The sequence below is a fragment of the Amyelois transitella genome, chromosome 2 (assembly GCF_032362555.1).
Source record: "Amyelois transitella isolate CPQ chromosome 2, ilAmyTran1.1, whole genome shotgun sequence".
In the NCBI taxonomy this organism is placed as follows: domain Eukaryota; kingdom Metazoa; phylum Arthropoda; class Insecta; order Lepidoptera; family Pyralidae; genus Amyelois; species Amyelois transitella.
Genome location: NC_083505.1, coordinates 10813044 through 10836852, shown reverse-complemented (window position 1 = coordinate 10836852; position 23809 = coordinate 10813044). Strand labels below are relative to the sequence as shown.

General features: G+C 35.2%; 3 protein-coding genes across 6 annotated transcripts in view; 1 reads left to right on the top strand and 2 right to left on the bottom strand.

The window, feature by feature from the left end:
- Positions 1–207: 207 nt before the first annotated feature.
- On the bottom strand, positions 208–6278 carry LOC106143680 (DNA excision repair protein ERCC-5 homolog). 2 transcript variants are annotated; one of them, XM_060946542.1, is made up of 7 exons: positions 5868–6278; positions 5599–5774; positions 5306–5523; positions 4557–4752; positions 2662–4483; positions 2165–2451; positions 208–1828 (listed from the first exon to the last, which is right to left on the bottom strand). In XM_060946542.1, exons 1-7 carry the CDS (start codon positions 5953–5955, stop codon positions 1139–1141), a joined length of 3477 nt encoding a protein of 1158 aa, XP_060802525.1. In that variant the 5' UTR covers positions 5956–6278; the 3' UTR covers positions 208–1138. The 2 variants fall into 2 exon arrangements, with proteins under 2 accessions (XP_060802525.1, XP_013201271.2); XM_013345817.2 differs by lacking the exons at positions 5306–5523; positions 5599–5774; positions 5868–6278 and adding an exon at positions 5051–5276.
- Positions 6279–6369: 91 nt separating this feature from the next.
- Positions 6370–14004, top strand: LOC106143683 (suppressor of hairless protein). Its single transcript, XM_013345819.2, has 4 exons — positions 6370–7732; positions 7886–8130; positions 8544–8769; positions 11554–14004. Exons 1-4 carry the CDS (start codon positions 6887–6889, stop codon positions 11731–11733), a joined length of 1497 nt encoding a protein of 498 aa, XP_013201273.1. The 5' UTR covers positions 6370–6886; the 3' UTR covers positions 11734–14004.
- An 8391-nt stretch (positions 14005–22395) lies between these two features.
- The window catches only part of LOC106128981 (myosin-VIIa), a 33256-nt gene continuing 31842 nt past the window's right edge, over positions 22396–23809 (bottom strand). For all 3 annotated transcript variants that reach the window (XM_060954555.1, XM_060954557.1, XM_060954549.1), the window contains one exon: positions 22396–23738. In XM_060954555.1, the coding sequence (XP_060810538.1) occupies positions 23532–23738 (207 nt within the window). In that variant the 3' untranslated portion in view covers positions 22396–23531. The remainder of the gene's footprint in view (positions 23739–23809) is intronic.

Below are 23809 nucleotides of genomic sequence, written 5' to 3'. Positions count from 1 at the left end.
CTTTTTTATAAAATTCATAATTTTACAAAAACAATAATACATCGACTTCTCTGGATTCCAGTATTGTGGAATATCACATAAAGATTGTAAATATAAAGAATTATTCATACTTATATATTTAGCTATTTAGATTACACATAACATGTGAGTCAGGCGACAAATGTGTGATCATCATAATGCAATGTATATATGTGGCTATTGACGAACGTAGATTGACACGGCATCCCCTCTTTTTTATTACTTTGGTCAACTTGAAAGATAAAGAAAGAGAGGCAAGTAAAAACCTTGCCAACTATCGTATAAAGGCGCACTGGTCAGGTTACCCTGTTGATATGGCCAATGAATCTAGACGGCAGTCGCTTCATTACCTGTGCGGTTAGTGCGAGTTTTCCTCGATCAAACGCGTCGAGCAAGTTAACGCGAATTTGTATGAAATTGCATTATTATATATTGCAAATACAAATTCGTATTTATTTGTTTAACCCTTTGGTCGAGTAAACCAGGCGAACCACCTCATACATGCTCTAAACGCAAGGATAACTTGTAGGTTTTTAGATAAATTGAAATGGGAAACAGTGCATTTGTAAGTTAAGGGACAGTACAGTAACATTGCTTGAATACAATCTAAGACTTGCTTTGAATTCATGTATTATCATTTGCTGATAGTTTGGTATCAATGTCAATGTAAAAATAGTGTACAATATTATAGTGTGAACCGACTGCGTTACTGTAAATGTCTAGTGAGCGTTCGACAGTAAACTATATTTATGCAAATTAAGTCATTCTTGTCATTATTTTAACGTTCGTTACGGAATTGGCTATGTTACTGCTTTTCATCCTTTATTAAGTATTTTGTGTGCACACTTTGCGATTTTATTTTAAAGTTCTTTAAGTTTACTATTAATTGTGTATTATTTAAAAAAAAGCATTACCCATGCTACTTGTAATATTTTGAACTGAAAAATATGTGATATTTAATGTCTCGCTCAGGGTGGACTTTCGTGTCATATACGTTTCAGTTCAATTAATTATAACTTACTGAGCAGTTCAATGTGTAAACAATAAATTGACTATTTTATCAAAGTTTTTTATTTTTAATTTAAAAAAGACAACAATAATGTATAAGTACACTGGTTATTTAATCACTGTCGCTTTCAGAAAGCTCTGCTTTTGCTTTGGGTAAAATAATTCTTCTCTTTGTGGTTTTCTTCTTCTGATCCAATTTCGACTTCCTAAATATTTCTATTGCTTTCATCTTATTTTGCAGCAGGCTTTGTTTATCTTTTTCCCGTTGCGGTATTATTTCTTGTACCCTGTCTGATTTCGGAATAGTTATTTCTATTGTTGACTTTCCTTGGTGCACCTTCGATACAACTTTTACACCAAGATCATCAAGTAAATTATCTTCATTAGATTTATTTTGCTTTGGTTTTGAGGGACCAGCAGCAGAATCGTTTCCACCACTATCTTTTGCGTTCTTGGTTTTCCTTTTTCTGACTTTCTTTTTTGTATCAGCAATTTCTGTGGGGTTTTCTAAACCCAAAAGATCTTCTGGACCCATTCGTTGTACAGCTTCTTTGACTCTTTTACTCATATGCTCATCAAGTGATTGAAATTCAACCTTCTTTTTAAAATAATCGTGTATATTCTTTTGACTTTTACGATCTTCCAATCTTTTCAATACTGGTTTAATTATTTCGTCTAGTTTATTTTGTGACCAGCCAAATTTGGCCTTGGTGTAATCTCGTAATACGGTGATGTCCATTTCACCCCATGTAAAGCTTTCTTTGCTTTTTTCAACATTCGGATCTAAATAAGCTTGTACAACCTATAAAAAATAACCAATTTATAGAATTAAACATAAACACAACACATTTATATGTGAAATAATTATTTTGGGCATCATTGAAGCCCTCAAGAATGAATAATTTCCCCCGATTTTTTCACATTTTCTTATCTCCTAGTTGTAGCATGATATTATATAGCTTAAAGCCTTCCTCGATAAATGGTCTATTTAACAATTTTTTTCAATTCGAACCAGCAGTTCTTGACATTAGCGCGTTCAATAAAACAAACAAACAAACTCTTCAGCTTTTTAATATTAGATAGTATATATACTTATTAAGCATAGCAACAAGTTCAAAAAGAAGTCAAAAATACTTACCCTTATACTGGGGAAGTCATCAGTTACATCAACATTTTTCAACTTCTTTTTCAAAGTTGTATTATCTGTTCGTTTTCCAGTTTTTACCCATTTCTTGAATTCCTGCAGACCAGTGATGATTTCTTGATATTGACATTGCTTATCAGCGTCATTGAATAATTTCTTCTTGTTGAATGGAAATGACGCTAATATTTCTAAAGCAGTAACTGGACCTACGCCAGTCAAGCCTGTTGTATAATCGCTACCTACTAAGAGAGCTAGTAACACCAAGTGTTCCCTAGTAAGATCTGTAAGTAAACATGTAAAACAATGAATTTTTCTTTTAATTAATATGCAATACGCGAACGATTCCTTAATGAGAAAAACGGGTCACAATAAAAAAAAATACAAATAACCTTTTTTGCATTTTGAATATAATTAATTTAAACTAGCAATCAAATTAGAAATTAGCATACTTCTGTACGAAGTCAATATACTATGACTATAGATATACTTACTAAAAGACTTTTCAATCCTTTCAGATAAGAATTGCAGAACATGCTTCTTCTGATTAAAAAAGTTTTTATACACAGTTTTTCCTCCAAACAGCCAGATATCGCTGTCATCCGTAATGGTGCCATCTGTTAATTTTGCGGCTTCCAGGAAAGCGCACTGGGCTTCTGCTTCCATGGGGGCAACAATATAAGGTATGCCAAATATCTGCAGTAGTTCTTGTGCTTCCTTAGTCATTTGCTCCGTGATGTTACGTCCGACTCTATCCAATCTGCCTTTTTCTTGAAGCAAATCTTGTTCTTCATTTTCCATTTCATTCACCATAGAATTTAACTTATCAGTTACAGCAGGATCAACTTTAGGCACTGTAGTTTTATTTATAATATCAGTGTTTTTAATATTATGAACCATTTCATTTTCTGTACTGCTTATAACTGCTTTAGTATTAATTATCTCTTTTTTATCATGGACACTTTCATCAATTATTTCATCAGCATTGTCACACACTTTCGGAGCATTGACATGTTCATTCAAAGTTTTAATTTCGCGTTCAATATGAGAAAAATGAACATATTTTGATATTGTGGAGTTGATAGCCTGAATTTCGCTGTTTCTTGTATCTATTTCAGAATTGTCATTATTCTCTACATCTTTTAATTTACTTATTGCATCATCATCCAAGATTTTTTTAATAACTGGACTTGCGTTATTAGAATTATTAGGCTTGGACTTTACATTTGGATCATATTTAGAATTTGTAAATACATCTGCGAAAATGTCGTCTTCTGGTTTCGAACCCATGTTCAAAGTAAGTTCTACAACAGTTTTGCTAGTGGTTTTTACTGTTTCAGGCACATCTTCGAATTCATCATCAGTTTCACTAGATTCAGATGTTTTATTGGGATGTTTTGTAAAAGATAAATATTCTTCAGTGTTATCTTCTAAACTTGTATCAAGACATACAATTTCTTGTGTAGGATTCTCAATAAACATTACTGACATCTGTGTAGCTTCGTTAGTTTTAATATGAACTGAGTCTTCATCAGATGAAAGTGTTTCTATTTTTGGTAATATATTGAATTGATTATCATTCTCTGTAACTTCTTCATCCCCCGACGATAGTTCTACCTCTTCGGTAATTATTGATTTTTCTTTGTTAAGTTCATCGATAATCCCATCCACTCTTTGATCTTTTTGTTTATTTTTGTTGTATTTATTCTCAGAGCTTACAATCTGATCAATTGCTTTATGTGTGAAGTCACTGTATTGCATAATATAAGCTTTGGCTGAGGTCATATCTGGCTGCTCAAATCCATCCTCTTCCTCTGAATCATAATGATAATTATCAGAGTCGCTTAAGTTAGATGTCCAGGAATCATCTGTTTTAGATGTATAAGCACTTGAATCAAGATCTTTAGAAGTCTGGGCATTTGTATCCTGATCATCAACACATTCTAAAGACATCTTTATAGCTTTTTGTAAATCATCTTCTAATTCATCAAATTTTTCAATTTTAGTTTCATGATTGTCTTGTAATTCCTCAGATTTCTCAATTTTCGTTTCATGTTTTTCCATCATTTCAGAAACTGCCTCTAGTTTTTTCTTTTTAGCATTTTCTAAAGCCTGTTTTACATTATTAATTAATACAAAACGTGTAGTATTGTTAGAGGCAATTCTTCTAGTTGGAAGAGCATCAATTTTAGTATCTATTCCTTCTTCATTTAACAGGGATTCTATATCATTTAAAGACATGCCACCATCACCCATCTCTTTTTCTGTTTCTTCTAAGCATTCTTGAACTTTCCGCCGTTTCAATAGTCGCTGCAACTGGAAATTTAACGTTTGTAAGTAACCTGTGGTACTTAATTTTCTTTTGAACGATTTTTTTACCAACACATACTTGAAAATCGGAAAAGTTATCACTTTTTTTAGGCAGCTCATGCAGCTTTCCCCAAGAATTCATTTTCCTTGTTTCTTTTAAATCTATAAGTAAGTTATACTTTTCTTTGACAGGTAGTTGTTTAAAGTTATCTGATTCAACATCAATTGAGTGTAAATCAATGATTGAACTGCTGGAACTGTCTTCATCTTCAGACCTAAAAATTTCCACATTTAAATTTTGCCATTATATCAAAAATTAAATATTAAATATTGAGCCTTCAATGCTGGAATTAAAAATGGCTGTTGCGTATTCAATCTCTGCCACGTACGAATGATTTTGTTCGAATTTATGTATGTACATAACTTTGAATGAATGAAGAGAGTTATAAATGTGGATGAAGCAAAGGAAATATGCAGAGATCGTGGCAAGTGGAAAGAGGTACTCTCTGCCTACCCCTCCGGGAAAGAGGCGTGATTTAATGTATGTATGTATGTATAACTTTGAATACTAACTCATGTTCTTATGGTGAGGGAAAACATTGTGAGGAAACCGGCACATTTGGGCAACTAAATGTGTAACCATAATGCATTTAGTTCCCCTGCATAGGTTGTGGAGGTTAGATGGGAGTCATTTCTTGTAAAAACCTGGCACACCCAATCCAAGACCCAAAGCCAAGGGCTTATCCACAGGCTTCTCTTCAGAGTGGTGAGGATGTAACTGGGACTTTTGTTCAGGAGCAAAAGTAAGACCCAAAATAAAATATTTACTCTGATTCACTTTCATCTCTAGCGGGTAAGGCTGGTAATTTAAATATATCATCTTCGGCTTTGCTTGTGCCGGCTGCATTTTTTGCTGTGCTTTTTGGAGATATTTGCTTGCCAAGTAAACTGCTTATAGCTGTTTTTTTACTAAGTATGAGAGCCAACTCCCGCTTGATCCTTTCAGATTCAGAGTTGTATTTGTTTTTGTTATCTTGTCTCTTAGCCTGGAAAGAGATAGTACTTAAATATTATATCTATGTCACATAGGTATACATCAAAAAATAAGGAGAGCATATTACAATTGTCTCTCTTTTCAGCTCAGGAAATCCACCATCAAAAACAAATACAGGTTTAACTCGAAAGTATAGCAATTTGCAGAGACGTTGGAATAGCCCCATCAAGTGAGCATTTGGCAAAGGAGCACCTTTTGCATCCTGGTAACCTTTCACCATCTGATGCAACCATATTGAAATATCTGTTGATCAAACAAGATGTGAATTATGAGCAAAACTTAGCAACCAAAACATTCTCAAGTACAACATAATTCAACATTCTTTTATTCACATACCCACGGCTAAAACCTTGTTTTCTAAAGTCTCCACTGGCACAGGCTTGCCGGCGGGCTCGATCAGTCTCCACAGTCCAGTGACTCCCATCGCGTGCGATCAAATTCCAGAACAGATTTTTTTTGTTTATACTAATGTATATATTAGTGTACATAACAAAGGTCGTTTCCCACGAGATCTCCGGTCAATCGTCGGTCTCTTCCTCACACATCGCAACCTTTTCGCTTCATGAACTCGATGTATTTATCACGCACACACTCATATCACCAAATGCTGCTACTGGCGCTGTGTTCGTAAATATGTGCTCAGTTCACTACAACATATCAAATGTTTTACTACGCTCGCGACGCCCACTCTTTCCCACACTTTATTTTCTCACGCCCCATGCGTAACCCCACATCCTATGACCGGCTGTCAGCGGAGCGCCCGACCTCGCATCACTCGATTGTGTTCGCGCGCGTGTAGTCGACAACACGCTTGCACTTTTCTTGTCTATGGTCTGTCTTTTGACAGTTCAATATTTTTAGCGTTGTCGTTTGTCGTATTTATTTCACGAATAAACATACAAAACTATTAACAATTCTAGATTAAATTGATATTATTTGGTAAATCAAAGTTGTTTGTACGAAATTATCTTTGCTTGGTGTGCAATTTATCAACTATAAACCCTGGAATGTTGACTGGACTGTCTGAAAATATTGTCGACGAACAGGTGTTTTTGAATGAAATGTGTGTTGAGGTTCCCACCGTAATTAATTTATAGTGTCGTGAATAATACAAAAGTGTATCGATCGCAATAGAATATAACCGGGGTGACCGGCGCCCTTCACGTTCGTACATAAGTTTAAGTGGGTGACGAAAATCCGTGATAACAAGGGACGCCGCTAATTTGTTAAGCGTTTTGAGCGAAAGACAAACATGTCCCACCGGGGCTGACGGACTCTTGAGCGCCATGGTAGGGTTGCCTGCGAGGCAATATATTATGAAGTACGGTAGCAGGTGAGGAGGAGCCGTGGCGAGTATGCCGCACCAGTACGGGGCGGGCGGGATGGCGCAGGGCCCGCCGTCGCCGCCGCCGCAGCACGGCGCTCTGTACCCGCGTTACGCCAACGCGGCTGGACCCGGCGCCGGCGCCTACCGCCCCGAGGAGCGTCGCCTCACCAGGGAAGCTATGGAGCGATATCTGCGCGACCGCTCCGATATGGTTGTTGTCATATTGCATGCAAAAGTCGCCCAGAAATCTTATGGAAATGAAAAGCGATTCTTTTGTCCGCCACCCTGTATATATTTATTTGGAGATGGTTGGCGGCTGCGGCGTGAGCGCATGCTCCGCGAGGGTGAGACCGAACAGGCTGCACAGCTTTGTGCCTTCATTGGCATCGGAAACTCTGACCAAGACATGCAGCAATTGGACCTCAATAATGGAAAGCAATATTGTGCTGCCAAAACATTATACATATCAGATTCAGATAAAAGGAAACACTTCATGTTATCAGTAAAGATGTTCTATGGAAATGGTCATGACATTGGTATTTTCAATAGCAAAAGAATAAAAGTTATTTCTAAGCCCTCAAAAAAGAAGCAATCTCTGAAGAATGCTGACTTGTGTATTGCTAGTGGAACAAAGGTAGCATTATTCAACCGTTTGAGATCACAAACGGTGTCAACTAGGTATCTACATGTTGAGAATGGCAATTTTCATGCATCCTCTACGCAGTGGGGAGCATTTACCATACACTTGTTGGATGACAATGAAAGTGAATCAGAGGAGTTTGCAGTGAGAGATGGTTATGTGCACTATGGGTCTACGGTGAAACTTGTTTGCTCTGTGACAGGGATGGCTCTGCCTAGACTGATTATAAGAAAGGTAACAAAAGTTTTTTAAATATCACAGTAGTATTCTGAAATCCTTAAACCATTGTTAATTTTTTTTTATTGCCTAATGTAAACATCAAAACTACACTAATGATATAACATCCAATACAATTCAACAATTTTTACAGAGTGTTTTAATTTTTAGGTGGACAAACAAATGGCCCTATTAGAAGCTGACGACCCTGTTTCTCAACTCCACAAATGTGCATTTTATATGAAAGACACAGAACGGATGTACTTGTGCCTTTCCCAGGAACGAATCATACAGTTCCAAGCTACACCTTGCCCCAAAGAGCCTAACAAGGAGATGATAAATGATGGAGCATGCTGGACCATCATATCAACAGATAAAGCTGAATATCAGTTCTATGAGGGAATGGGACCAGTCAGGTACTTAAGGTTTAATTTTTACAAAGAAGGGAGATATTTGGTAATTCTCAATTAAAAAAATCATAATGTGTTCCATCTGCACTTGTCATATCTTGAAGAGTTACAAAATATCCACAGTTTGAAACTTCCTATAACTCTAAATAATTGTCTTATTGATGATTAGATACCATTGGTGTCCCAAAAACTGTATATTTGATGATGAATAGCAGAGCAGGATAATGGATCGTTCTTCCTACATAATATATATTAGTATATACATTAACATAATTAAAACTGTCAAAATAAAGTTAAATGTGCATAAATATGAAGAATTAACCACAAAATATGTATTCAGAAAGAGAAATAACATAATGTTACCATCTTTTATTATCTATGATATTAAAGCTTAATTCAGATATTTTTTTGATTGCCAGGTCACCCGTAACCCCAGTACCTCTAGTCCACTCCCTGAATCTCAATGGCGGGGGTGATGTAGCCATGTTGGAGCTGGCCGGAGACAACTTCACGCCGTCCCTGCAAGTGTGGTTTGGTGATGTGGAAGCGGAGACCATGTACCGGTGTGCCGAGTCCATGCTCTGTGTTGTACCAGACATATCGCAGTTCAGGGGGCAGTGGCTTTGGGTGCGGCAGCCTACGCAGGTGAATTTCTTTTGAATTATTTGTTGATGGCCGGCAAAAAACCGATCTTGAGAATCTGACGTGTGAGACCCTGAGTTTTACGTCAGGTAAAAATGGTTTCGAAACTTTTAAAGATGCTAAGAATTTCAATTAGCGATAAGTTAATAGTGGAATATTCCTTGCGGAGTAGACAGAGCCAACAGTCTTGAGAACAACAAGCTTTATGATGGAATTGAGATTCAAAAAGTGACAGGTTGACAGACTATCCCTTAGTCGCCTTTTAGGACTTCCATAGGAAAAATATAGGTTCTATTCTAAAGTGGGACCATACGGCACTACCTAAAGTAGCATTATTCTTAAATTATTAAAAAAACGCTCGTCCAAATCGTCATATCATCGGGACAACGCGCCCAATATTCTGGCAGCATTTCCCCGCTTAGGAAGTTGAGGACAACTTAGCAATAAAAATCTCACACGCCCTGGGCGCCCCGGCACGTATAAGCAGGCAGTGCTAGTTGAAAACGTGTTAAGCCAATGTAATTTGACACTAGCAAATAACTATAAACTAGCACACGATGGGACGGACGGGCGATTTCTTTGTACAAATGGACCTTGTTTAGATAATACTAGTAGTCTTGATGACTGCAGTTCGCTTTCCGACAGAAAAGAATCACTTCATCTCTTATTCACAAAGAAATAGGACGCTACTTGATGGTAAAAAAAAACAACAAATAGTGCATCCGAAATTCCCAATGGGAGTTCAAGCAGATAGCGGTCCACAAAAACTCACAGATAGTTTAGTGATAATCTTACAAAGTGTTAACTTATTAAGGAAGTCCTTATCTCCACAGATTAAATATCTTTATAAAATGAGATCATTACCAAAAATAGCTATATCCAGACTATGTTTTCTATGGAGTTTGCACTCGCATCAACCCACAACCCTACTTCGATTTTCCTTACAAAGTAGCGGATCGTAACTGTTCTAATTGCACAGCAAAAATCAATATTTATCGCTTGTATCTGCAATTCAAATCCCGGTTATCTCCGATACTTAGCAAAAACAGTCCTAGTGGCAGACTGGCGCATGTCGTGAACCGTGGGAAAACAACAGCGAATTAAGTAATACCGTTACGTTTTCTACACGATTCACTTCAAAAGTACTTGCAATTGCAATATATGAAGTGTCTGTGAAGTTTCCATATTCAGAAATCGAATCACATATTGTAAAACCTTGTGTATTGTTTTTTGTTCCACCCGAGTCTGCCTTGGTCGTTCTAAAAATGTAGGCTGATGTTTCAGAGATCTAGGTCTTGATTGACATCCGTACATATTATGAATTAATATCTAATAAAATATAATTTATTAATAAGCGCTAAACATAAAAAGTAGCTGTAGGGGAGAGCGGGGCTGGTACTAACAAATTTTGCATTATGGTTTATATTTTCAATAGTAATTAACATTTTTGTTTTATTTTTTGTTTATAACATGCTTTGATTATCTGGCTATGATATTAGTAACAAAAACTATCAGCTAGGTAAGTAATTTTAGAAACAGACTAATCAAAACCAAAAAAGTCGTTTGTTAAGACATACCCCGTATCTGGGGCAAATATTAACAGAGCTGGGGTAAGTATTAACGTAAGGGGCAATAATTAACACAGACTATAATTCTATTAAAATACATAAATAAAATGTCTTTTATATTAATAAAAATGTTTTATTGTACTTAAGATTAAATAAATCAGTACTTTTTATGATAGGAACTGAAAGAATATAGTATATTGTTTTAAATCTACACTAATTAACAATCATTCTCACAGTCAAATGATTTTTAAGCCTATATAATATTGACACACACAACAACTTTAAACTTAATGTATAAAAATTAAATAAACTTTTTAGTGTTAACAGTCTTATAGAGTTCTAATAAGGTAAATAAAATAATATCTTCTTCAACAGCAACAACATAATCTTTTCAATTAACTATAAGTACTCAACAATCATTAGTCTATATACTTTCTATTTTTTTCCAGAACTTCTTTAGCTGCTAACTCTAATACTTCTTGAGATGTAGACCCCCTTGTGCTCTTCCTTTTATAGTTTATCATTCTACAAAAAAAATACTATTGTAAAAAAACACTTAGTTAATACTGTATTATACATACATACGGGGTAAGTATTAACATGTTAATACTCAATACTTAACATGTTAATACTTACCCCACTCAATTTGTTAATTTTAGCCCCAAGGCTACTTTTTTTACTTAACCAATTACAGCAAATAATCTAGTCAAAATAATTACAAACAAATAATATAGTTTTACTGTCAATAAATTACAGTTTGATTTAGTATAAACTTTGAATCAATTTAGGGAATAAATAAGTCTTAAATCAATTTATTGCAACACAAGAAAAGTTCTCTTACCTGTCAATCCGAGGTCACTACTCACAACTATTACATGCGAAGGCCGGCCGGCAACTGACAAGTCAGGACACATTCGGCTGCGTATATAGTATTTCTAAACCGAGTCTCATATTTTTAACACTTTACGTTTGGCAGGAATAAGCTTGTTAATTCTTACCCCTGTTAACACCAGCCCCGCTCTCCCCTACCTAACCCTGTAGTCTTCTCCCTTCCCGAATACCCAACTTTCTGCAGCCATTGCGGTTGTGAGTCGGTTACAAATTTAAGTATTTAATTTAAGTCCATTATCTTATCCGTCTTCAAAATATGTAAGTGAATTCTTCATCAAAGAAAAAATATATTAGATCCTCATTCTAAATCATTTTCCCCTCACTTCAGGTGCCCGTATCGTTAGTTCGCAACGACGGCATAATCTACGCTACCGGGCTAACGTTCACATACACGCCGGAGCCCGGCCCCCGGCCCGTGTGCCCGCCGGTGGACGACGTGATGCGGCCCGAGCAGGCCGGCTGGCAACCGGACGCGCACGCCCGCCTACCGGACAACACTCTCCAATAGCCAATGGACTGCAGGCTGGAGGAACACAGTCTGCAGTGAAACAGTAAGACATTTGAGTGCGGTGAGTGTTTTGACAATTAGTTTCAGTGCCTAATTGTACGTTTCGACGTGGCGTGACGTTGTGATTACACTTTAATTGGTATACTTAGCTATCTGGTTATACTGATTACTTTTGTAACGTTGATTACTCTACGTTGAATACAACTAGTAACGTTGATTACTCAATTTGTAAGAATCAATTAGAGGCACCAATAGATCAAGCCTTTGTTCTGTCAAATTTTGTCATCTGGTTTGTAGCTCTTAATAGTTTTGATCACGATATTTTACGTATTCAATCGCAACAGTTACGCCATGTTGAATTAGGTGACAAGTTTTCGAGCCATTGGTATTTAGTGGTAGTTAGCATCTATCCGAGAGTCTATTGTTTTCTACAAGGCACATCGCAAAGCGATACAAACATATTTTGGGGTGTTCACAAAATATGTCTACCCTATAATTTCTATTTAATGTATTAAAATTGTGACATTGTATGTATTCAGATGATTATTTCTGTAACATACCATACGCCTAAAATAAGATTTTGTCAAGTCACGGGTAAATGTTAAGTCTCGTAGAGACTAAGCACACTTAAATATTTGCCTTTAAATACCACTTTCATCAAAAACCACATGAAATTATTAACTACTACATCAAATCAATCAAAATCTGTATTTTCCTAACTTGGACGAGTGGTCCAAGTGGATTGAGTGCTCAAAGTGTAAAAACAGAACAGGCGGAAGCAGCAACTAATAAAAGTCATAAAATAAGTGTATACGAGATATATTTCTCAACGACGTATTTTTTAAATTTATATATAATCATAACAGGGTTTTCTGTAACGTTTCCCTTAGTTATATCATAGTGTACCATAGAGCACAATTGCTATAAAGAGATTATGTTCATATGTATGTAGTCTATCTTGTCGAGATCTTAGAATCATTTTTGTCAAGGAAAAGGATCTCTTCACCTCTTAGATTCGTTTCTTCGGGGCCAAATAGCTTATAATCCATGACAAGTCATCGTGTTTATATTTGATTTCAATTTAATTTAAGTAGTATTGTAATATTGGGTTGAGGAATTGAACTATGAAGAGATTGTTTATGCGTGATTTAAGATTTAATCTGTACATTATTTAGAGAGGTAAGAGTTTTTAACAGTAGGCTATTTGACTGTACCTAAAACTTCTGTTTTTTATTTGTGGTGCCAATAGTTTTAATGGAACAATGTTGGTTATTCGGTAATCAAAAGTAGTAAACCTTCAAAAACTTTTTTACTGAGACTATCGTTACACATTATTTTTTTATAGATTTGACCTACTAAAGAGTGACGTCATTTGCGTGATAGTACATAGTGTTAAAATTATCAACTTTCTTAATAAACCCTTTCTTTTTTTATTAATACCTATTATTGAACTTTTTACTTTGCTGTTGCTGGTGTACTTCAAAAACCTCATTAGCTTTCATATGTAACAAACAGCTCACACTGTCAAATAGCCTATTTAATAAGTCGAAAGCCAAATAAGCCAAATGGGGTTGTATATCTCAGATATTTTGAAATGCGTGTCAATTTGTTTAGCAATACCCCTTATTTTTCCTATAAGTTCAGCATTTGCTTGCAGTTTTGCTTAATTCTGGTCCTGTGGGCCGGATTTGAACCATTGTGTTAATGTACGTATGTATATTTATGATGGAGATTCGAACAACTTAGATAAGCAGCTAGTTATAGTCCATAGTACACTAAACATTGTTTTAAATTTTGGATTTAAAATTCTATTTATTTTATTTGAATAATCATATGGAGAATTTATAACTGACATTGAATTTGTGTATTTTAATAAAAGTGTGATTTCGAACATTCCATGTGGAAAGTGTAATGAGAAGTACAAAAGATATCAATATTTTTGTAGCGAAACGTTGAATTAAAAGTTTAAAAAGTTATGGAATTGGTATTGTACAGTATTACGAAGAAATAAGTATTAAATCCCGGTACAAGTATGTACTAGGGGAGCGTCGTCAATTGGTTTGACTGTAAGTGTAAAAAAAACTACTGTTTATATCATTTTACACGATGTTTCTACACACGAATGGACGTGAGACAACATTTTGTTGAGACATGACATGTAATTATGGAACGAACAGTGATTTGAGATAATGAATATTTTTAATAAAACCGAATTCAAATAAATTACATCTTTCATTGTAAACCTTCCACACTGTAAATAAAGTTAGTTAATAAAGTAACTTACAGAATAAATATAGTACTATAAAGCTATATAATTGAAAACGTAATATGTTTATTGATAAAGCTACTACAAGGAAACAGTTATGTTTAGATTTTATACTAGCCAATGTGGAGTTAATTTTTTATATTAATTTGATATAGATATATGACGTCAACCAATATTGTGATACCAATAGATATGACAATTATGAAGTGTCCCATAATAATAATAAAAAACTATTTTGAATTTTGTATAGTCTGAAATATTTCGTCGTCAAAAATTACCTCTTAATTTCCTAAGACATATAACTTAACCGCAAAGATTCCCACAGCCACGGATTTGAGTTAACGCGGATCTGATTAATTTGATTCTCATTGTCTAATTAAAGCGGGGTCAAGTGCAATTAACTAATTATGAATCAGTGTTAATCGCCGAATCAGTTCAGTGTGGGAACGTCTTCAAAAAGTCTTCACATGATAATAACAAGTGTCTTCCCCCACATACCGTTCTGCAACGCTGGCTCTGACCTCAGATAATTATCACAAGTTTATAACCATCCGCCATTGTTCGCGGCCGAGATTTAGAAAAACAAACGGGGCAATAAATATGAAATGTGGGATCGAACCCGGATGCATCCGTCTTGGGGCATGCAAATTGGTTCGGTGCATCGGTAACAGATAGCTGCTCGACGTGAACATGACAGATGGTTTTGACATTGCTCGTTGGTGCAACAGCCTTTGCGAGCTTCATTTAAGTTACATTAATAAGTATTGATATTTTCTCTCTCTCTCTCTCTCTTTTATGTATGGTTCCAATTCAAAACAAGCGTAAGCGAAAAAAAAAATCTTAATCTATGACACTATCGTTAAGATTTGATATCTGGGGTCCGTTTTTCCACTTTTTCCTGTCTTATGTGTCTTCATATCCGTAATTCTATAGACTTGAACTCGACATGTTCTAACTACTGCTCAATAGAACCGTTAAATTAATAAGTGCATATTATTTTCTTGTCAACAAGTAGGTACATTGCATGGTGGTTATAGTAGTAGGTGGTTATAAGCGGTCCCAGACTTCTCCCTAGGAAACGACCTACCGAAGAAGGATAACAACGAGATACTCTACAACATACTGTACAACCGATGCTCTTACGGTGAGGGAAAACATCGTGAGGAAACCTGCACATTCAGGTAACTGGATGTGTAACCATGATCGATCCATACGTATCAGATTTACCTGCAAAGGTTGCGGAGGTCAGATGGGAATCGCTTCATTTCAAAACCTGACACGCCCAATTCAGGATCCATGGTCAAAGGCAGTCAATCCTCTCCATAGTAGTGAGGATGCAACAGGGACTAAATCCAGGAGGAAGAAGACTATACAACACACGTTCAACATGCCATCATGAGACAACACTAGCAGGTTTGCTACGTTAGAATAGAATAGACATTAGTTCAAAAACAAGCGTATAATTTCCCACATGCGATGAGTGACGCCCTAACTACGTAATAGTTTGGCGTGGACATAATAGTAGCATGGTGGGGTTATAATCGCGATATTGAATGAAAAACAGTTAAGTACCGCTGATAATTGGACTTCCCCGTATCCTGTTGACTATCTTTGTCGTTTAATCAATATGCAATTCAATATTTGCTACCGTGACTTTGGTTGCCTAGAGGGCAAAATATGGTCCTTCGCAATCTTCCACAAAATCCTCATTTACATTGCAGCAACTTGCTGCAGTGAGTGTAATAAGTTGTAACTAACAGCGAACGGCAATCAGCTAAAGTGATTGGTAGGCACGAGTCCACTTCTTAACCGTAATCATCAAATCAACCCCACGATAGGTTTTGAATAACACATATTCGAGAATTTAACGTAGAGCAGTTTAACGTACCTTGATAACGGATTACCTACATGACATATATACATACATACATACATATAATCACATCTTTATCCCTTGTAAGGTAGACAGAGCCAACAGTCTCGAAATGACTGATAGGCCACGTTCAGCTGTTTGGCTTAATGATAGAGTTGAAATCCAAATAGTGACAGGTTTCTAGCCCATCGCCTAAAAAAATATCTCAAGTTAATAAGCGTATCCCTTAGTCGCCCTTTACAACATCCATGGGAAAGAGATGAGATGGTCCTATTCTTTTGTTTATTGGTGCTGGAACCAGACGGCATACATGATACAGATTTACTATATTATTATACACTAGCGACCCGCCCCGGCTTCGCACGGGTGCAAAATTATAAATGTTATTATACATAAAAACCTTCCTTTTGAATCACTCTACCTGTTACAAAAAACCGCATCAAAATCCGTTGCGTAATTTTAAAGATTTAAGCATACAGACAAACAGACTAAAATAGCGACTTTGTTTTATACTATGTAGTGATATAAAACACTGACATAATTAACCATCTGATGCAATTCAGTCTGTGTTTCAAATAACTGGAGTAATTGACAAAAACACTGAAAAATTAAGTTATAATATAAACGTTCAAGTGAGTATTTTTTACAATAAAAAAACACATGTTCTCATGAGCTTGAGTTCGATACGGGTGGTTGAACTTTGCGCCCCAATGGCCAAAGTACTAAGATAAAATATACTAGAAAGATCATAAAGAAAATAAGGAGAGCTAAGCTACTAATCTTGCTTTAGTTGACCATTTTGGGATGATTTTTATTAATATAAGAGCAAATCTTGGAATGAATCACGAAAATGTAACAAAAATCTTTAACAATATTCGTTTTCTTTCTTTTTTGCTTGTGTGTTCACAGGTGCTGACCACATCAACAGGTATGCAGCATTATTTTTTATTTGTATCTAAGATAGTGTCGCAAGAAATTCGTTTTTATTAGTAGGTGCTTTTTGCTACTTATTATGGGCCGTGGTGTTTAAGGTGGCGGGCCATACTTAGCGCATTTTTGAGAATCTATCTTCTCCTTATCCTCCTCTGGACAAAATTCTTTTTCTTCTAACATTTACATCAAGGCTTTGATGTTGGTTTTGGCCGCACCAGTCAATGCTGCTTGCAAGCAGTCTTTGATGACTCGTAAGAGTGAATAAATTTGATGCTGATAAGAGTTCGTTTTACTTTCGACACCTTATTTAGCATCGACAGCATGGTATAGGTTTGTCAGCTTTTTCTTTAACACCAAAATTTTGTTATGTATGGCCGGTATGATTGGTTGGCCGATTGGCAGTTACTTACTTTGCTATTATGGTTTCTGAACAAAGTCAGCAGTCACATAATTTGAAAGTTTCAAGTTCAGTTTGTTAATCGCTTATTAATTAGTGGTGTGGAATCCCATGGTAATGACTTATATTCCGTGAAATTACGTGACTTGGATGTTATTTATAATTAAGTTAAATGTTTTTCTGAAAATGGAATTTAAAAGCAAATGTACACTCCCCGCCTTACTATCATCTCCACTTTGCACGTATTGCGTGACTGCATCAGTTATAAGTGACGTGGAACAGAATTAATGACGCCAGTCTCCACGTAACGATTCATTCATGATCTTGAGAAAAAAATTCATTGTTTTCCCAGCAGGATCTCCCACATCCTTCTGATGGTAATCAATGAATATAGACGATTTTCTTCTGACATCCGGCCGGATACACCCGGAACAGTTATTGGTCATTTACCTGCACTAATTAAGCGAATGATTAAATCTAGCGAGGGCTGTGAGAAGCTATGTGCACACAATTGAATCATTGTCTACTTTTTATTCGCCACTTGATATATGGAGTTGAGATATGCAGAGTGTGGGAAAGTCAAGCGGGCCGTGTTTTCCAACATGTCATCTCCGACCGTGGGAATGAAAACTACCCCAATTTCAGTCGGGTATTTGATATTGAAGATTACATTTTAGGTGGCTACGTCGTCGTTAGAAGTGATATGTTGGCTAATTATCAGAAAACGCTACAGTTAGTATAAACAGTGGATAAAAATGTCGGAAAGCGGACGCCAAATCCCGCAGCAGTCAGAAGGATTCAGAACATGCAAAGGTAAGTAAGTGATTTTAGGTGACTATTATTGATTGTCATTTTGTGAAACCGTAAACTATTTAATCAAATAGGTTACAGTATATTTCAACATAACGCAACTGTAACTTGCGTTGGTCAAGAGTTGGTCTCAACATTCATAAATTTTACTTTTTATTCATTACCTTATTTTTATGATCTAGCTTTTGCTAACGGAATCTCTTCTGTCTTTTGCTGTTGGTAAGTCTGTAAGATGTCTTATTCTGGGGCTTCCTCTTTTTTCCCTTTTTTTGCCCTCTACCAATGCTTTGAACAGCTTGTCTTGTTGAATATAATGATCGATCTTGATTTTATTGATATGAGTTTTCATTCACATTTCCTATATATGTAGTTTTACAATTTCGGTACACCTAGTCAGACTTCAAAATTCTACGATCTTCTTTAATGAATAAGAGCTACTGTTTTAATCTTCGAGACAATATTAAAACATATTTCTTAAGTGATATCGCGCGACAAGAAGATTAATACCTCTGACTGCGATTAAGTCTTGTATTTCCTCTACTTGAATGAGAGATCATGTAAGAAGGCAATTATACCGTATGTATGACGCAAGTATGATTGTCTAAAGAATACGTAGCGCGGTTCGTATAGATAAAGAACAAATTCGTACTTAATTGTAATAGTTTCCTTAATAATACACAGGTCACACGTCTTTAATTAAGTCGTTTACAGGTCTTTTCCCGACAAAAATCGAAGGCATCGTCATTATGGAGACTTTCATAATAGAATTGGAATTTGAAGGTTTTGGTGATTTGGCTTGCTTGCTAGGCTTCTTCTAAAATCTTAAATTCCTAAGCCTTTCTCTCGATGGACTTACAGTCTGTGCGGAATAAGCCGGTGGCGCAAACTATCCTTAACATTTCTTCGCCACCAGCCCAATCTGAAAGCTAATTTTTTTTTTTTTTTTTTTATTATTATTTAATTTGAACATCTTTATATATTAAGGCGTAAATTTGATGATGATAAAACCTCTATTTACATCTGCATTTTATTCAGCACCAAGCTACATATTGAGGTAAAATGCGTGTGGCGCAAATGTAGCCGGCTATGTACCTACCATTGTTTATTTTCGAAGTTATGTATATTACTTTGAATACTAACCGATGCCCTTACGGTGAGGAAACCTGCACATTCAGGCCAATTAATTTGTAACTATGATCGATCCAATACGGATTAGGTTCCCTTGCAAAGGTTGCGGAGGTCAGACGGATGACGTTTCGTGAAAAACCTGACTCACCCAATCCAGGATCCATGGTCAAATGACTATGGATTTCTTAAGCCCAATTTTACAATCATTACAAATGAAAATACTTAAAACTGAGTTATACGATCTAAAAATCTGTGAAATTAAAAAGTTCTTTACCTCGTCACCTTAACTTTGAATAATTTCAAGTGTCCATGGGAAATAAATACGGTAAAGGAAAACTTAGCAACAGGAAGTTACTTACTTAGTATTAAGATAATAGCCTAATTTATTAATTAGATTAATACTCAGTTTTGTGATTTTTTTCATAAATTTTAACTAAGAATTTTAAAAATATAGATTAATGTAATAAATAAACGTATGATGATTAAATTAAAAATATATATATAGAGGCCCATCCGCTTCTATATATATTTTTTTAAATTTTAGATTTAGATTTGTAGATAATATTTGCAGTTGCATAATAATACAATATCTACCACAGCATCTAACAGCCACGTTTACTTCGTCTAATCACAATGTCGTGAAGAATTACATAACATATAATAAATACCTTAGCGTTTGCAAATAGAATGATATTATTTAAAAGACAATTCTTAATAGTTAATTACATGATGTTCAGGAAAACAATTTCTTTAATGAGTCTTTGATTGCTAGAAGCTATGCGACCATTGTTCAGTGGCTCGAAGAAAGAAATCACCCAATTATTAACAATCTAGTGGCTTGCAATATACTTAATGGTTATGTGGCGAAGAGATGCTATTTGTTATAAGAAAATAAATTTTAAATTTGATACCAAGTAGGAGACGCCTTAACTAAGATAGAAATGATGACATAAAATCACGCCTTTTACCCGGAAGGGTAGGCAGAGACTACATCTTTCCACTCTTTGCCACGATCTCTGCATACTTCCTTCGCCTCATCCACATTCATAACTCTTCATGCAAGCTCGAAGGTTTCGAGTACTGAGTAGGCGAGTACTTGACCTGACCCTTTGCCAGGGCGTCCTTAATTTGATCAAGATACGTTCGACTAGGCCTTCCCACTCCGACCTTTCCCTCCACACTCTCCTTGTATATCTGCTTAGTCAACCTGCTTTTATTCATCCTCTCCACATGACCAAACCATTTTAACATACCCTTTTCTATTCCTGTAACTACATTTTCTTTCACATCAGAACATTCTCTAATCTGCTCATAATTTTGAAAATTCTGGGGGCACAACCAAGGGGTTTGCGATTCTTCTTTAGGCTGTTCTATTTTATTCGCTGTCTGTTCATGGAAATCCACACGTAGTATTATTGAATGACTATCAAAAAGACATTAACGCGAAGATTCAAGCTCACAAGGGAAGATCTTATAAAACGTCAAATCATCGTTCGGGTTTGTTGACACGCCAGTAGCCGCGCTCGTCACCCAAAATTGCACACTTTAGGATGAGAAATCAGACACGAAATTGCTCTAAACACTCATATTCTGATGTTAGATAAATGACTTCCTGCTGGCACAATAGAGGCATCATTATTCGTGGGTCTACAAGAATAGTTCGCCGTCGTGGGAGTCTCTCACGACTTTATTACGGATATATATTTTTCTGTTTTATAATTAACAGTTTTTCTAATAGCCTGCTTTTACCTTAATTATTTGCGTTTGTGCCGTTGTACTTGAATTTTTTAAGCTTTCCATGACGACTTTTTTGGTTTTTTAGCAAGAACACAAACAAGAATGTGGAAGATGAAAACTTAAATATACAGACAAACTGAAACATAACCTTCACAGCTGTATGGCTTAATGATTAAAATTTGATTTAAATAGTGACAAGTTGTAAATATAGTATTTTTTTATCTACTGTTATGTCTTTGGATCATTTAAATAACAGATTTTGATGCAGTTATTCGCAAAGAAATAAATTTGTTCCTAGCTGTAATAATTCCATGATGATTTGATTTATTTATATCTACATTTAGCTATAGATATAACTGAATTACATAAACAATGCTGCCAGCTTTATTTAAGGTTTATACGGCAGTAGCTTGAATTAAGTTATCCCCCGTAGGAAGTCCGAGTGCCGAGTCTTCAAGTTCTCTATGTTTCACCATTAAACGAGTGTGGTTAATGCGATGGTGATATGTTATGATAACAAATGAAATATATCTTTTTTTATTTTATCATCTTGTTGTCTAACAGTTTTTTTGATCTCGGGTTTGGATAGATAAACTTATTTTCGTAGAATTGGAAGTACAAAAGTAACTTATATTTATCTATCCGACCTTACAAATCAGATCTATGTAATTCTGTAACCCTATTCTTTAATAGAATAAAATGATAATATCAGAGATAAAAGCTTGTTCTGATCTACTGAAGTTAAAACATCAAGGGAAAGGCTAATAAATTAATTTTAGGTGATGGACTAGCAACCTATTAATAACGCAGCTGAACGCGGCCTTTCTGTCTTGTTAGCTCTTTATATAAAGATTGAGAGAGACTGGTGTGCGCAGGTATGTGATATAATATACCTAGCTCTTGCGGATTTCAATATGGGGCTACGACTAGTCAGGTTTGCGACCGAATTTCAAGATAAATGTACCGAAAATCTCACGAGGAACTCGCGAATTGGCTAATGTGCAAATCATGTTGCCAAGACAAATTATATACAGGGGTATACGGAGTCGACAAAAAAAAATACTACGAGTATATTGTATGTATTATTCAAAAAATATCTTTATCTCAATATATCTTTGCATTATAAAAATGTATGAAATCCTATCTCAAGCCCGCTCCACACTCTCGTGAGCATCTAGCGAGAAGGCGAAAATACCACGAAAGGCGTGAGTGTGGATCCGATTCACTTAGGTACTCTTCTCGCCTTCTCATTGAGTTCTCCGATTTTTGCCGGTTTTTTGGCCAAAGGCGCGAGAGCGACAAGTTTGTTGGTTCTGTTGGTTGTTCATTTTATTCCTGACAGACTCCATCATTTCGTTTTTGGCATTATTATGAATTTCTGCATGAATCTTCTCTGTCTTTTTCAAGGCACTACTAAGTTCCCGCCACTACTAATTATAAACTTCATGCTTACATTGCTAAATATAACCAGTGAAATATATGTGAAATGGGCAAGGAGTATGGAAATAAAACACGAAATTCATTGTGACTCATGTTTACAACCACTCACAAATGCAACTTTTGACTTTAAAGCGAAGTAGAACAAAATATAAATTGTCTCCGAACACATGGCATAACAGACAATTTTACGTTAAGTTTGATCGTACGACTAATAAATAAATACATTCCATCTCTACGTACTCGAATAACCTTTAAACTTATCTATATTTTATAAAAAAAAGGTGATTAAAAATATGAATACAAAAATAAAACAATATCTTTTGTTTTAAGATAAGCTATACTTCAAATTAATAAGTAGCTATAACACTATACGCTTTAAAGTAATCAGTTTATTTTGTTTTAATTTATTTTATTTTATGTATTGTTATTTTTGATCATTGATTTAAAAAAACTTCTCAAATTATTATGATATTCAGAAACCCGCTAGTATTTGAAAATAAGACGATAAAAATTGTATGTAAGTATAAGTAGTTAAAATTGTTTAGTACATTTTTGAAATACAAATAAAAGAATGAACTGGATAGTTCTTTACTTTATTAATCTTAATTATCTTATGTTTTATTATATAATAACAGATCTATAATAGTAAGTATACTCGACTTTGACGCACTTACAAAAAATAAACGGATGATCTGATTTGGCGCAATTTAGGTATCCTATAAATATAATTGTGTGTGATAAATTCTTTATTGTACTTAAATAAATAGTCATGTGAGTCCCCAATTTTTCGGGATATAAATATTAACAAGTTTTGGACGGATATATTCATAATATTTTTATAAAACACATCAACTTATATGTTGGTTTTATATATGTATGTTACAGTGTAACTATAAAACATGCTTTAATTTCGATATATTGTGCATTAACCTCTATTTTTACACACGTTTCTAACATATACATATGTGATGTACAAGATATATGACAATATGTTTAAAAATAAAGTAGCTATAAGCATGCGACGTACCTAAGTAATAAGCATTCATATTTATGTAGCAGTGTACTAAAGTTTGAAATAAATGAACTATTTTGGACATAATTATATCTGCTTAGGGTATTACTGAAAACAATTAATTTGCAAGTACACTGTTAAAGCACTCTTGAACTAAGCAGATAAAATGCACTGTCTACTATAGCTACAACTTCTCCATATTTCATTTAACACGGACAGAACGTTGTTTGTTCATATTAGTTAACATGAGCGAAATGTATGAAGTGAGAAGATCGTCCATTTTGTAACCGAGCGAGGTTTCACAGAGCAGCTTTGATCCTCTCACCAAGTTGCCAATAGTCATATGGAAGTATGTGTTGCCGGAAGACCAATTTGATATTCTTGTGAACGGGTGTGTGACCAAGATATCCTAAGAAAAAACAAAAACACGCATGAAAAACGAAGGTCCTTTACTTAACAATCCGGAAATAATGATATTTT

Bases quoted from the DNA above. Each gene is read 5' to 3' on its own strand.
- LOC106143680 (XM_060946542.1), bottom strand. From the start codon at position 5,955: ATGGGAGTCACTGGACTGTGGAGACTGATCGAGCCCGCCGGCAAGCCT. The intron at 5,524-5,598 runs GTAATATGCTCT...ATCTCTTTCCAG, and splicing joins AGCTGAAAAGAGAGACAATT to GCTAAGAGACAAGATAACAA. The intron at 4,484-4,556 runs GTATGTGTTGGT...TTAAATTTCCAG, and splicing joins ATAACTTTTCCGATTTTCAA to TTGCAGCGACTATTGAAACG.
- LOC106143683 (XM_013345819.2), top strand. From the start codon at position 6,887: ATGCCGCACCAGTACGGGGCGGGCGGGATGGCGCAGGGCCCGCCGTCG. The intron at 7,733-7,885 runs GTAACAAAAGTT...TTTAATTTTTAG, and splicing joins CTAGACTGATTATAAGAAAG to GTGGACAAACAAATGGCCCT. The intron at 8,131-8,543 runs GTACTTAAGGTT...TTTGATTGCCAG, and splicing joins GAGGGAATGGGACCAGTCAG to GTCACCCGTAACCCCAGTAC.